The sequence below is a fragment of the Eleginops maclovinus genome, chromosome 21 (genome assembly GCF_036324505.1).
Source record: "Eleginops maclovinus isolate JMC-PN-2008 ecotype Puerto Natales chromosome 21, JC_Emac_rtc_rv5, whole genome shotgun sequence".
NCBI classification, from domain to species: domain Eukaryota; kingdom Metazoa; phylum Chordata; class Actinopteri; order Perciformes; family Eleginopidae; genus Eleginops; species Eleginops maclovinus.
Genome location: NC_086369.1, coordinates 11,313,048 through 11,326,675, shown reverse-complemented (window position 1 = coordinate 11,326,675; position 13,628 = coordinate 11,313,048). Strand labels below are relative to the sequence as shown.

At 39.4% G+C, this 13,628-nt stretch overlaps 1 protein-coding gene and 2 non-coding genes across 3 annotated transcripts in view; 1 reads left to right on the top strand and 2 right to left on the bottom strand.

Moving 5' to 3' along the window:
* Positions 1-13,628, top strand: part of LOC134884130 (partitioning defective 3 homolog) — a 278,180-nt gene that overhangs the window by 20,104 nt on the left and 244,448 nt on the right. Inside the window, 1 exon segment of the mRNA XM_063912802.1 lies at positions 9,324-9,425. Within this exon segment, the coding sequence (XP_063768872.1) occupies positions 9,324-9,425 (102 nt within the window).
* Positions 5,884-5,955, bottom strand: trnaw-cca (transfer RNA tryptophan (anticodon CCA)). Its single transcript has one exon. It is a non-coding gene; the product is annotated as a tRNA-Trp (tRNA).
* Positions 11,799-11,870, bottom strand: trnaw-cca (transfer RNA tryptophan (anticodon CCA)). The gene has a single exon. It is a non-coding gene; the product is annotated as a tRNA-Trp (tRNA).

The following is a 13,628-nucleotide window of genomic DNA, read 5'->3' as shown; positions in this document are numbered from 1 at the left end:
TAATCCCTCCCGCTGTTGCTAATGACCACTTGTCTCAGATGGGATGAAGCTGGCAAACTGCCCAAACAGGCTACCTGTCCCGGCCCTCCAGACACATTGCTAATACACATGCTAATAAAAAGTGACTTTGGGATGAAAGCCAGCACAGACTGTGAGCAAGATATATTGTTCCTGACTAATTAAAAGGTACATGTTTATGTAAATACCGCACACCCATTTTTAGCCATTTATTATGTTATAAATGTTAGTAGCTTCTGCCCAACCATGTGGCCATATGTTCACTCAGCTGGTTATTTTTGGAGCTTAAAGAAGATATCATTTTTAAATCCCTTGCTTTATAAATCCACTAAAATGGATACTATTCCTCAGATTTTCCTTCATAAAACATTTATCAAATCAAATATAAAACGTGTGTCATGCCTCTTAATCATTGGCACATCCTGTCTTAACGTTCACTCTTTGATTGGCTTAACGATGTGTCATTAAGAAAGTAGTCCTCGTGTGATAATGTCTGTTTTAATTTGTTAGTGAAACCGTCATCGCAGCAGCAGCTCCAGCTCATGCTGAGCCATGAGGCAGCATGTCTGGCCTGTGTGGACACACACACACACACACACACACACACACACACACACACACACACACACACACACACACACACACACACACACACACACACACACACACACACACACAGAGCAGTCAGACCTGTTTTTTTTATCCAGACCAGATGCTCAGCTTTCCACATTGCTTATCACCATCAGGAGTTAGGTGCAGTTGTAGTCCAGGAGAAACAAGATTTAGGAACTACAAATCCCTTACTTATGCAAACCACACAGCAGGGGAGATGGCAACAGCAACATGCAACACATCCCACATTAGAAAGCTTGAAAAAACAGGTGCTATTTTTCTAAACGGCAGAGCCTTTGACTTGTGGTGACAGTGGGATTTCACTGGTTCTTTGCGTTTCCAGACAATTTATAGCCTCTGCTCTGGCTCAGTGCCTGTGGGTGTGGCAAATATTTGGAGGGTCTCTGAGTTAACAGGCTGCAGGATTTGGCTCTGTGTTTGGTAGGCTGGCCGGTTTTACAAGCTTGATCCCTATCTAAACTCTCTGGCACTGATACTGCCACTCATTTAGTCCAATGAGTCGGGAGATGTTAACCCCTTTGCCAAACTAAATTTACATGTATGTTTAATTTCTGCCAGTTGTGTGGGAAACTTGAACTTGTTTCGAATTATAAAAAAAGGAAGAATGATTTACTAACAGACTTTTTCAGCTTTGTGAGCAATTTCTTCAGTGTGAATATGAAATGTTGTTTAATTTAACTGGGCCACTGACCCATATACTGTTCATTCAACTGCATTGTTGAAGGTGCTAAATGAATTATCATGAAGTATTATGTTTATTGGAACAATGAGTGAATGAGCAGGGAACTTTGAGACTTTTTACATTTGAAGTGAGCCCATTTCTGAAAGAAGCTAGCCAATGTTGCAGACATTTGACAAGGTAGGCTGTCCTGAAGGCTCCTCTTTTATTCATCAAACTGAACTGTGAGGATGTGAGGATGGGGTGGATGCATTTCTCTCTCAGAAACAAAGTTATAAAGTTGTATACATGTCCAATTTCAGTATTTGAACCTCCTTATAATCTGTGAAAGTATTTCATTGATGGAAGGACCACGAACATTCTTGGTCTCTACATTTGAATAGATTTTTTTTTAAATCCAGCACTGTTTCTATGCATCATGCTGTGAATTATTTTAGACGTGCTTCTATTGATGATAACATGCAGCAGTACTCAGTGCATGCAGAGCAGCATGCATGTGCAGTGAGGTGTCGTGTATCCTTCAGTGTTGTAGTCTGCAAGTCCCTTTGAGCAGGCAAAGCATCAATAATGCAGAGACCCTAGAGGTGACTTTGTCTCAGAGGAATATCAGTGTAATGCTTCCTCTCACTACACTAGTTGTTTAGCTCATTACTGTCTGCCTACTCTCAGACAGGCTGGAATTAGACCACCGTTTGGGACTGTCCTTGTCCAGCAGATGCTATAACCCCAAGGGACATTCTGTCTTAAAAGTGAACTAAAGCAAACTAATCCAAACTACATAATCAACTATGACAAGAGTTATGTCTTTCCCCAAGTGTATGATACCATCTAGCTAATTTGTCTTTTGAGTCCTTTCGAGCTAAAGTATTCATAGAAACATGTAAACTGCTCTTCATGTGCCATTGTAGTAGTAGTAGCACTCTTCTGTCCTCTATTTTGCATTTATTTTACTTTCACTTCACGGTGAATGTTTTTGGCAAGGATAAGGAGTTAGGGAGGTGTGTGTCCAACTGTGTGTGTGTGTGTCAGGGAACAAGAGAGGCTTGTGACACTGGTGTTTATGACTCACGTGGTGAGCATACACTCCGTAAATTACAGGCGTTATTGTGCTGCTGAGTGCAAACGTTTAAAGTAGAAGGTTGAGAGGTTGAACTACTGGTTTGAACTGGTGAATCACAGCGAGGTCTCAACCCCCTGGAAGGCAGAGGTCAAACCCTATTAGTTGTGCATAAGCTCTTTGCTCAGACAGGGAAAGTCTGGAGACTGTGCAGTCCTCTCTACTACTTAATGAGAAAATGATTTTGGTTGTTTGACAGGGGGACATTAAGTAGTATAATAATAAACTATCTGTACACTGTGTTTACATTAAAGTAGGTTTTTCTAGTTTCAATGGTGGTGAAAACCAGTTTGACAGTTCTCTCCTTATCACTTAAAGGCTAGATCTTAAACAATCACGCTTCCATTTTCTATAACTTTGACTTCTAGTGAAGACGTCAACCATTTGTTGTACCTCAAACTGACATCGCAACTCCAGGGGGTTGGGGTAAGGCACGAACTGTGGTCTGACATGCTGCTGCATCATACAGCCCGGGGCTGTCATACCAACGGGCGGGTGACCGAATCTAACTGACGTAGGGTAGGAGTACCCATTAAGCCCATGCACCCTTTAAGCCCACTTTTAACTTTGATGTCAATTTACAAAAAAAGGAAAACATATATTTTGTCATCAATTATTTCATCCAATCAAATGGTTTGTTACTTCTATCACATTTTTTATTGCACACCAATCACATTTTCCATTGTTGAGTTAGCCCCGCCCAAATGTATATAGGTTCGGGACCCCTGACAAGAAGACAGCCAAAAACTTTGGTGTTTTGGGACCTGTCAGAAATTATCAAATTTCATCAATTTTCAGCCACATCTTTGGTAAGTACATTAATATTATGTCAAATAAGAGGTAAATGTGCTAATTTTGATATACAGATATATAGTATTTTGCCGAATTATACCATTTCCCTTCAAATGGAAAGATGAGTTTTATGAGCTTGCAAACATAGCTAATCTCATGCTAATACCCCCTGCCGTGTTAAAGCTACACTGCCACAAGAACTTAAGTTGTCAGCTACAAATATTAAGCGTTTTGTTATTCCTTTAACATTGATATTTAGATAAATACATCATAGATTGTTCTGTGGAGTTGATTAATTTCATAAATTAGCTTCTTTTACAGATGGGCTTAAATGGTACATCACATGAAAGTGCATGCAAACTACAGCGAGCACATGCTAATATTTAATGATAAAAACTTAATATTTATGAATTTGTGCACAGCAGTAACTGCTGTAATGTTTGATTCAAACTATATTTAAGCTCCACGCATGTTTTTGTAAACATATCTTACATTTTGAAAAGAAAGCTTTGTCTTTTTTCAGCGCTCATCATGGCGGAACCATTTAAGCCCACCTCATGTATTTCAATAGAGAATTTCCTCTAGTACCAGTTAAATGCAGTTTTCTGTTCAAAATTGTTTAAAATAAACAGTGCAATGTGTGACTTTAAATTACTGATCTACTTTACTATATAGATACGCATAGATAGATGGAGATAGAGAGACAGACAGAGAGATATAGCCTATAGATAGAATGTAAACTAACTTGGTGTGATTATGATTATAGATGTCTTTGTTTTCAGCAAGGAAATGTCAAAGAGAAAAAACTACAGCACATGTCCAAAGATGGTAGAGGCATGTCGCCTTTACCATGACGGAGCAATAAGGATAATAAGGCCCATTCTACCTGAGCAACCACATTGAGGTGGAGACTGCATACAAACAAAAAATTAAAATGATGAAATCTGCTCATTAAATTGCCTGAAACAAAAGAAAATTCAATGAAATGATTCATGTTCTGTGTTGATGTATACTGCACTGTTTGTCATGTTGAATGTCAGTTCAGATTATCTTTTACAACAAGGGATTTAAAAGGAAATTAAACTAAATTAACGGATTCATTGTTCTGTGTTGTGTACTGCACTGTTTGTCATCTAGGCCTACATCGTTTGTTCAGATCTTTTTCAAAAGAGATTTTAAAAACATTTCCACTGTCATTTATTAAATAAAAAGCTTTTCACTTTAAAAAAAAGCATTAAACAAGTTTATTTTATCAATAAATGATGTTGTGGGCTTATTTGGAACACACATGGGCTTAAATGGTACCACGGTACCAATTAAGCCCATGCCAGACTTTTGACTTTTTCCTTAACATTTGTTAATTATGTATTTTGAAATGTACATAAACTAAATAGTAAATCTTCAAATGAGAGGTAAATCTTGCCATATAACAAATTGTTTCAATTACAAATTATGTCTATATCTAGGAAAAATAGCTAAACTTAGATTTTGGTGGGCTTAATGGGTACTCTTACCCCCTACCTCCCAGACGTTATCTGAGCTTTACACAAAACCATAATTTTTTTAGGAATACTCTGTCAAAGTCTCCTCCTGAGAACAAAATCCAAGCCACTTCTGCTAAGTTTGATGAGGGATAAAATGATTGTTTGCCACAAGTTCTTCGTGAGATTGATAATGTTGGACAGAGTATTTTAGGAGGATATAGACGTGATATCAGCACTGCTTCCAGTCAGTATTCCAGCAGCAGCATTTTTACCCCTTGGAAAGTCTTTAGAGTCTGGCCTGGATAGCTAGTCACAACTGTCCTTAGCACAGTAACACACCCTTGTCACTCTTGTTGTTCTTTAATAATAAGATTTCTCTCTGCCCCTAGTTTACTATAGATTCATCAGTCTCATCAGCCTCCTCTTTGCCTGCTACCACCCTGAGGTGGAATGAGTCTTTGATTAGGGACAGTTTTTTGATTTTATTATTATTATCATTATTATTTATGGTCGATGGCTCTTGTATGAGATGGCAATAGTCTTTTAATCAGAATGTCATGTTATTTTTGGAGTGACTTTCTGTGATGACCTTTGATCAATACCAATCGAAATCACCGAGTGGAAATGGAAAGTTCAATTTTATGATCAGATATGTCTTCATCAATGTATGCTTAGGTTTTCAAGTTGAAAAGTGTTCACTGGGTTATAATGTGGTAGTAAATTATTATTGATTTCATTATTTAGTACATATTTCTTAATTTAAGCTCCAGTATATATCGATAGTTTAGGTATGTTTAAGGTATATTTGTTATTGACAAGTAAGAGTAAGCGCTTTTATTTTGAAGGCAGTTTTTACAGGCCTCTACCGTCTAATTTCAGAGCAGAGCTTTTTGATGCCGTCTTTAAACGATTAGGTCTGTCCTGTACATTTCTACATTTGAGTTGTGAAAGTACATCTCTACCGGATAATCTCCATATACTCAACATTTCTTAATATTAATGAAAGACATTAATGTGTGTTATCTGAACCAAAGCCCCCAAAGGTGCCTTGACGTCTCTCTTCATTGATTCTTTCTCATACAAAGGTATTTTGCTTTCCAAGCGTGTTCAGTTTCCTGACGGCGTACATGCTGCATGATTTGTCAGCCTTTAAAAGGTCCTGACCCCGACGTGATTTGAACACGCAACCTTCTGATCTGGAGTCAGACGCGCTACCGTTGCGCCACGAGGTCCTAATGTAAGCTGTGACATTTGAGAGCCGAATCTGGCCATTACTATTCCCCCCTGTGGAAATTGGAACACTCGTAGGAGCTAATGCATCAATCATAAAACACACAGGCCCATATTCTCTCTTTCTCACACACACTTTCTCACACCCCCCAGTTTCCTGGAGGGCAAAAGTGTTTGTGCAGTCTTTGACAGGAACAAGCAACCCACTGTGGTACAAAGACACAGATAATAGGGTAAGCTGTTGTCTGGGCTTGTGTTTGTGTGTATGTCTGTGAAACAGAGAACAACCTCTCTGTTATCCCTCACCTTCTACACTAGAACAGATAAGTTGATACCTGATTAGACCAGTGTGGCGGTCTACAACTCTGACTGGAAGACAATACACACTGGCAGACCCTACATGTATTCATACAAAGTCCTGCTGCTCTGTTGGTTCTTCCTCATCTCATTAAACAACGTACATATGCTGTTACATTTGGCAATGCTGTGCAAGGATAATGGAAGCTACCCTCCCATCATTTCCACTTTAAAGTTTCTGATTCCATTGACAGCTTATGTAAGATGAATAGACATGGAATTTGTTTTTTGCGTGTAATTGTATTTTAGTGTTTGCAGCAAGGTGGACAAATGTGCTGCTTTGACATTTCACTAAGCTTTTTGTCCAACCCTGCTCAGATTGTCTATCAAAGCTGTACATTTGTTGATCAAATGATTCAGTGCTGACTCATATTCTCTAAGCTTTTGATTAAACATCTTTAAGCCGTTTTATTAACAGGAGCCTGATGGGTCAGATGCATTCTCCCCCCTCTGGGAATACTTATTGTGGTTCAGCGCCTGGGTAGAGCGCCCAGGTGGCAGTGTCTGATGCAGGTGGTCACAAAGCGGGTTCGTAAATGTATTTACGGTTAAATTCAAGCTGCGATAGAAATATCAGAAACGTACAGTAAATGTTCCTGGCAATTAGCAGATTCATTCACAAATGGGCCTCAATATAACACACGCTTTGTACTACGGAGCTTGCATCTTAATGTCGGTTTGACCTCAGTAATATTCAGACATTTGTGTTTTCACATACAGCTGTTACGGGTAGTGTCTATATCATTTCAGGGTTTCAGTGCATGCTTGAAAGGGGCTCTGGGCTCTGGTCCTGAATAGTGATGGGGCTTTAATGTGCTCAGGGTCGGTAAAGCCCTTTCTCTCAGGTGACACGTGGTTGCACTTAAGATTATCAACACTATGCAAGCTGTCTGTAGTTATAGGGGAATACAGATTTAAAAGCATGAGCCAATCTTACACAACACAGTGATTTTAGTAGTAAAAAGAGTGCTGAGCTAACATGTTATCAACTCCACAGCTGTCCCCCCTACCCGCTGCTTACACTACAGTATTATACATGTTTGAATGTCACAATGCACTCTTTGTCCTGAGGATCTGCTCCCTCTTTTTCTTTTCTTTTCAGTCCATTTGTACTGGCTTCCATACTACACGTGTTCAACATTTGATTAAGATCCTCTCTACCATCTAAAAAACTCAGAGATTTTCCATCTTAGAAAAAATATGCTTCATATTATTCCTTATATTTAAATAACTCCACCATAAATATTTCTAAAGTAATTCTAGGTTTAAGAGGGTGGGGGTCAAATGAGATTGTCACCCTTTACTGGGGAAGGAGAATCAGGTTTTAAGACAACCTTAAAAGACATGTCCAGCATTTCAACAGTGGAGGGGATTTTCAGGATTGGAGAGAAGGCATCATTTGTTACTTAAAGTATGCTAAACGGTTATTTGAACCTCTGGGTTTTTTTGTGAGCTGAAGGTGGAGGTGTTCCTAAAACTTTCCACATGGGATGAAAACATCTTAATATCTGTATGCAAGTTAAGACCTTATTTACAGTATACACCAAAGCATTCAGCCCGACTGCAACCCAATCCCAGAATTCTTTGTTAATACTCTCAGAAAGAAGAGTCCTTGAACTGATAATTCTTGTCTCGCTGGAGGCAACAGCATTTTGAACCAAGGTAACTCTAAACATTCAATGTCAAATACTTTCCTTCCGTCCTTACTGAAATTCTCTTAAGCTATGGGGCTGGGCCTCTCAGACTCATATTTGTAATAATCCTTCCAAGGAACAAGACTGGATGAGAACCAAGCAACATTTACATGGGCCGTGTTAACATGTGTACATTTAAAGATGTGTTCCCCTGTTTAATGCAGAGGGTGAGTTTGCGGTAGTAAATAATATACAAATTGTGGTGTCATGCTTTTTCTTATTTACTAACATGGGAACTAGGTAATTGTTCTTTCTGTTTCCAAATGGCTTTTCTTTTGAGAACGTCCCAGATATACTTGCCATCTTTTCCTCCCTAATAACCTCAGGAGGAAGGAAAAATACCAAACAGTGATTCCCCTCATGATTAAGACCATTTTGCCTGGTGAACCGCATTGCAGTTCAGTACAACAGAGCCATGCATGAAGGCATGCAACCACAAACCATAAGACAGCTCAGTTTGAGGAAAAGAGAAAGACGGGGAATACAGAGAGAACATGATACAGACTAACAAGTGGGGAGATTCTTTCTTAACATGGCAAAGGAACACGTTTATTCTTTTGATGTGTTAGTAGCAAGCGTCCAAATTACACATTGATTATTTTACCTGATTCTGTTCACATAGGCCTACAGTCACAATCTGAAGCTGATTTACATATTCAGCATTTTCCATTAAAAAATATAGTTCTCTATTAAGGCATCTCTGAGTAATTGTTCACAACTGAGTAAAACTAGCATAACTAGCTCAGTAACGTATTAGACTGGACTCACTGAGTTGATTTAGTACTGTACGTGCACTACCAGCTGTACCTGAATGCATCATCCATGCATGAATGATATTCATATGCTGATGCAAAAAAGAGAAGGACAGTTTTTTGAATTGAACGGAGGAGGGTGGAGGAGTCTCACCTTGTAAGGCTTACATTGGAATCTATAAGCACTGCTAAATGTAACTTCTCCTGTCCCTTTATAAAATGTTGCTTTTATACTCCCACAAGGCGAAATGTATGAGCCATAGCTATGCTTACTCTGCAGGCAATCCAGCCGGGGATTAAAAATATTTAGTATTTTGTAACTGCTTTGATGATGTCAATCCATATCCACATCAGAGCCTCTGTGTGCCAGCTAACTGGATCATTATATGAACCCTGTGGTGATCGGATCAGCTGATTCCCAAGGAGACGCAAGCTTCTTATTTCTTTGGCCTGGCCGACAACATGTTGTATGACTTTACTTGCATAAGCCTTCAAATCGTAAGTCTTTATTGTGCAGATACAGTTGAACTTATGACAGAGCTAAGAGTTTCTTTTTTTCCCTTCCAGGACCCCAGCTACTGGATCCAGGTACACCGGTTGGAACATGGAGATGGAGGCATTCTGGACCTGGATGACATGCTGTGCGATGTGGTGGATGACAAAGATAGGGTGAGTCAATGGAGTGTGTGCATTGGAAATGAGAGAGTGTGTTTGCATATTTAATGTATTTGTTTATCTCCCCAAACTGTCCTTTTTGCCACCTCTTCTCATTTCCATTCTCCTCTTCCTTGTGCAAAAATAGCTTTGGTCACATCTGAAAGCTGAATGCTTGCATAACACTTTGGCAAGTACTCCAGACAGTTTCTCTAATCATGTGCTTATGATTGCACCTGTCTGATTTCATGCTCTCATCATTATTCAGACATCACAGAACACGGCAAACCACCATGTTCTCCGTTTAATCATTTCCAGCTCCTGGTAGCTCTCCATTCCTTTCATAAATGTAGGGTTGAATGATACAGCGTTTTCTTCTGTGCTGCTTCAAGCTCCACTTTGATGTGCGTGTGTGAGTGTGTGTATTACTATATTTTCCAGTGTGTGGGCCAAATGCATGTCAAAAGGAGCATGATATCACACTACCCACCCCACCCACTAGACCAACTGCAAATGATTACCCACAATCCCACTGCATCCTTCCCATGGGAACAATGCTGACTACACCTGAGTCACTATAGCTTTTGGCTTTCATGCTTGGCCAGTTAGTGAGCTGTAACCCCTTTTTGTGTCTTTGTGAGCGGGAAACGGGTTAATGATACATGTCACATGTGTCACATGATGGATAGTGGTCTACTATTAACACAAAGTAACCCCGTGTAGTGATGACACGCAGGATTTATCTGGGTTCTTCATCACTTCAAAGATGAAGCCCAACCGGGCCATTATAATGTATGCCTCTAAAAGTGATGAAACATGTGAGTTTGTATTGAAAGTCTTATCTTTGATTACCATCAGTTCTCTCAGGGTGTCTTGTGTCTTGAAACCAGTGCTGTCTTGTGAAATCTGCAAATACAGTACATCATGCTGTTTCATGTTGTGCACTATAATTCCCATATTCGATGTTCAAGTTTTAAAGTTCAGTGAGCTGTGCATTTTTCAAAATAGTTGATCTGTTTGGTATGCAGGTGCTCTTTAGTTGGCTGTTTGTGTCCATTTGTGCATGAATAACAAATGACGAGTGAAGAAGAGTATAGTACATGTGCTTATAATGAATATGTGGTAGGTGCCATGGTAACGCATCAGATGGGATCATTGGTGGGAGCAGCTGTTTTGCACCTGCTGTCTAAAACGCCCCATTTCTTCCTTCTCCTATTTTAATGTCCTCCCCTGTCCTAATACAACTCCTGCTGTAGAAACAAAGCACACTTTAAGAAAGAAAGAAAGAAAGACATTTTAAGAATTATGTTGAAAACCACTTGGCATATAAATGTGTTTTCTCCGAATCATTATCTTCCAATAGTCTGAATGGGTAAGTATTTGCTCCCCCTGGTGGTTGTGTGTCCTCCACTTATAACGTTGGATGATGAAAAAGAACAATTACAATAACAACTGATTCTTTTAATATCTCTAAATTACTCTCAGTGAAGTTTTATCTCACAGCCCTATCTGTATTATACTGTCAAACATTTGACAATATCAGACGGTCTTAAAAAGATAAGGAGTGATAATAAAGTCACAAGTATGACACACTAACACAGTTTGTAGTTCTTTTAAATGACACAGAGTGATTAGGTCAGCTGGATCTGTGCCGAGAAAACTAACTTTACACTTGTTGTTGAATCACCGTCTGCCTGTGTGTGTGTGTGTGTGTGTGTGTACAAATAGGATTTAATCTCGGTGTGTGTGGATGCTTGTGTCCCTGTATGTGTGTGTTATGTCTAGTGGTTAGTAGTATATCCAGTCTGTCCAGTTCTTCCCATGAGCTATTTCTCTGGCCCTGTTACACTCTGCTACAAGTAAGAACACAGTTCAGATGTCAATTGTAACCCCTTCATGACAGACCTGTTGTTTTTATTATGGATGTAGAACTTTCACAGGCTTCATGGGCCGTGCTGCGACAAGATTGTTGTTGGTCTGCTGGGTTTCGAAATCTGTGACAACATGTTTGTCTTTGATATTTTTGTTCCACTTTTAATTGTGTGGCTTCATTTTGTCGCCTGACTTGAGCCTTGTGATAACACGTTTAACCCTCAATGGTATACGAGTTTACAATTATCATGAAACAAAGAATCCATTTAGCCATAACATGCTGAAGTTATACTGTCAGCTTTAAGTACAGTCATTTCAAATTGACATTGGCAATTTATGCGTTTCATTTTGTGTTTTCAAAGCTATGCAGTCTTTTTCCAAGTAATCCATAATCACTTGCTTATCCTGCATTCTATTCTGATGACAGAGCTGAACATTCATTTTCTTAAACTCTGTAATGTCTTCTAACAGTTAACAGGATCCGCTTAATGGGATATGCGAGGTCCTTAAAATAATTGACCCCGACGTGATTTGAACACGCAACCTTCTGATCTGGAGTCAGACGCGCTACCGTTGCGCCACGAGGTCCTGCTGTTGACCTTGGCATGCCCTAGATTCGACCTTCCTCTATACTCTGAGTTGACATTGCTGGCGTACAGAACTATGGCTTGTTGTAGTTTCATGCCTGTCCTCTTGCCTTCGGGTCAGACTGGTGTGTAAGACAGGACTCAGGCCCCATGACAATCACAAAACCTGCCCACTTTGCAAACACTGTTTCTAGTGTCAATGTGAGCTACAGATGAGCAGCACAGAAATACAGCAGTTGTTTTTGGCAGCTGTTGGTCAGAAGTTAGTTTGAATTTATTTGATATTATTTATACTTGCAAACATTTAAAATAATATGATTTCAAAAGAGTTGTAGGTCTGTGCTGGTAAACTAGCATTTCGACCATTCAATTGATGAAAATATACATTTTGAATCAAACAAATGATTGTCTTCCCCATGTATGATTTATACATACATAGCGACTTCAGGAAACAAACTAAGTCGCTGAGAGGCTGAGCCGGGCCTGGTTGCAATTGTCTGACGCGCTACCAACATATGAATTGCTGAGGACAAAAACGCAGTGAATGATAATGTCATTTAATGAAAAATGAGACCATCAACTTTGTACAACGTGGACAAAGGAATTGTAATAATAATCAAAGCAATCATAAAGTTTGCGGTCAACAAAAAATACAACAACCCTGTCACCTTCTCTTCCGCACACACGCACACCTAGCTCAGGTGAGCCGCCCATATCCATGTGACCCAAACAAACTAACCCATTGCAATCACACAATAATGTCTTATAGAGATCCAAACTATTACCCAAATATAAAGTCGTACAAACCTTATGTGCAATCAATTTTGTGAGGAAAAACAAGCTGAGGGGAGTTAATGTAGAAACTGCTGTTGTCACTTTACAAGTTTCGGTCAGTCTACGGTTGGGAGCACCCAAGCCGAGCGTGTGTGTGTGTGTGTGTGTGTGTGTGTGTGTGTGTGTGTGTGTGTGTGTGTGTGTGTGTGTGTGTGTGTGTGTGTGTGTGTGTGTGTGTGTGTGTGTGTGTGTGTGTGTGTGTGTGTGTGAAATGTCTGGCTCGGGTTCAGCAGTTTGATTATCATGCTGTGATTCATATGCAGTCATAGAGCGGCATGCTGCAGCCTGTCTGTCTCTGCTCCACAGATCTTCACATTGAAGACGTCGTTTTGATTTCACTTGCTTTAGGAGTATTGTAGGCGTGTTGTTTTTTACAGAAGGCTAGTTTTTGTTTTGTTTTGCAAAAATGACCCTTTCTGCCGTTAAAGTGTTTGTTATGGTAAAGGGAGCTGTATGTATATAGCCTAAACAGATATTGATGAATGCTGGTGACATATTTGCATTGTTTCTCTGAGTACAATGTCCAGATACTACTACACTAGTTTTGTTGGCACGCTACTGCCACCCATTGGTCTAAATAGTGAAGTAAAACTCAGAAGAAAAAACATATTTTTAATCTAGACCAGTTGATTGTATAAAAACGTTCTCTGCTTGAGTATCAGTTTTGACAGCCAATGTGCATTATATCCCATTGCAATTCCAAGTGTCCTTTTCTCTTTGCTATACAAATTCTGATGCTAAACAGAGCTATGTCTTCGAATTACATCAGGATCAAATGTTTTCCAGTGAAGAGAATAATAATTGGATTTAAAAATCTTGCAGGTAGTGTCACACTGTGTATAATAGCATATCATTGTCAGTGTAAAAAAAAACACTAGCTATGATTATTTCACTGATACAAGAGTCATCACAGACTGCTGGGTGT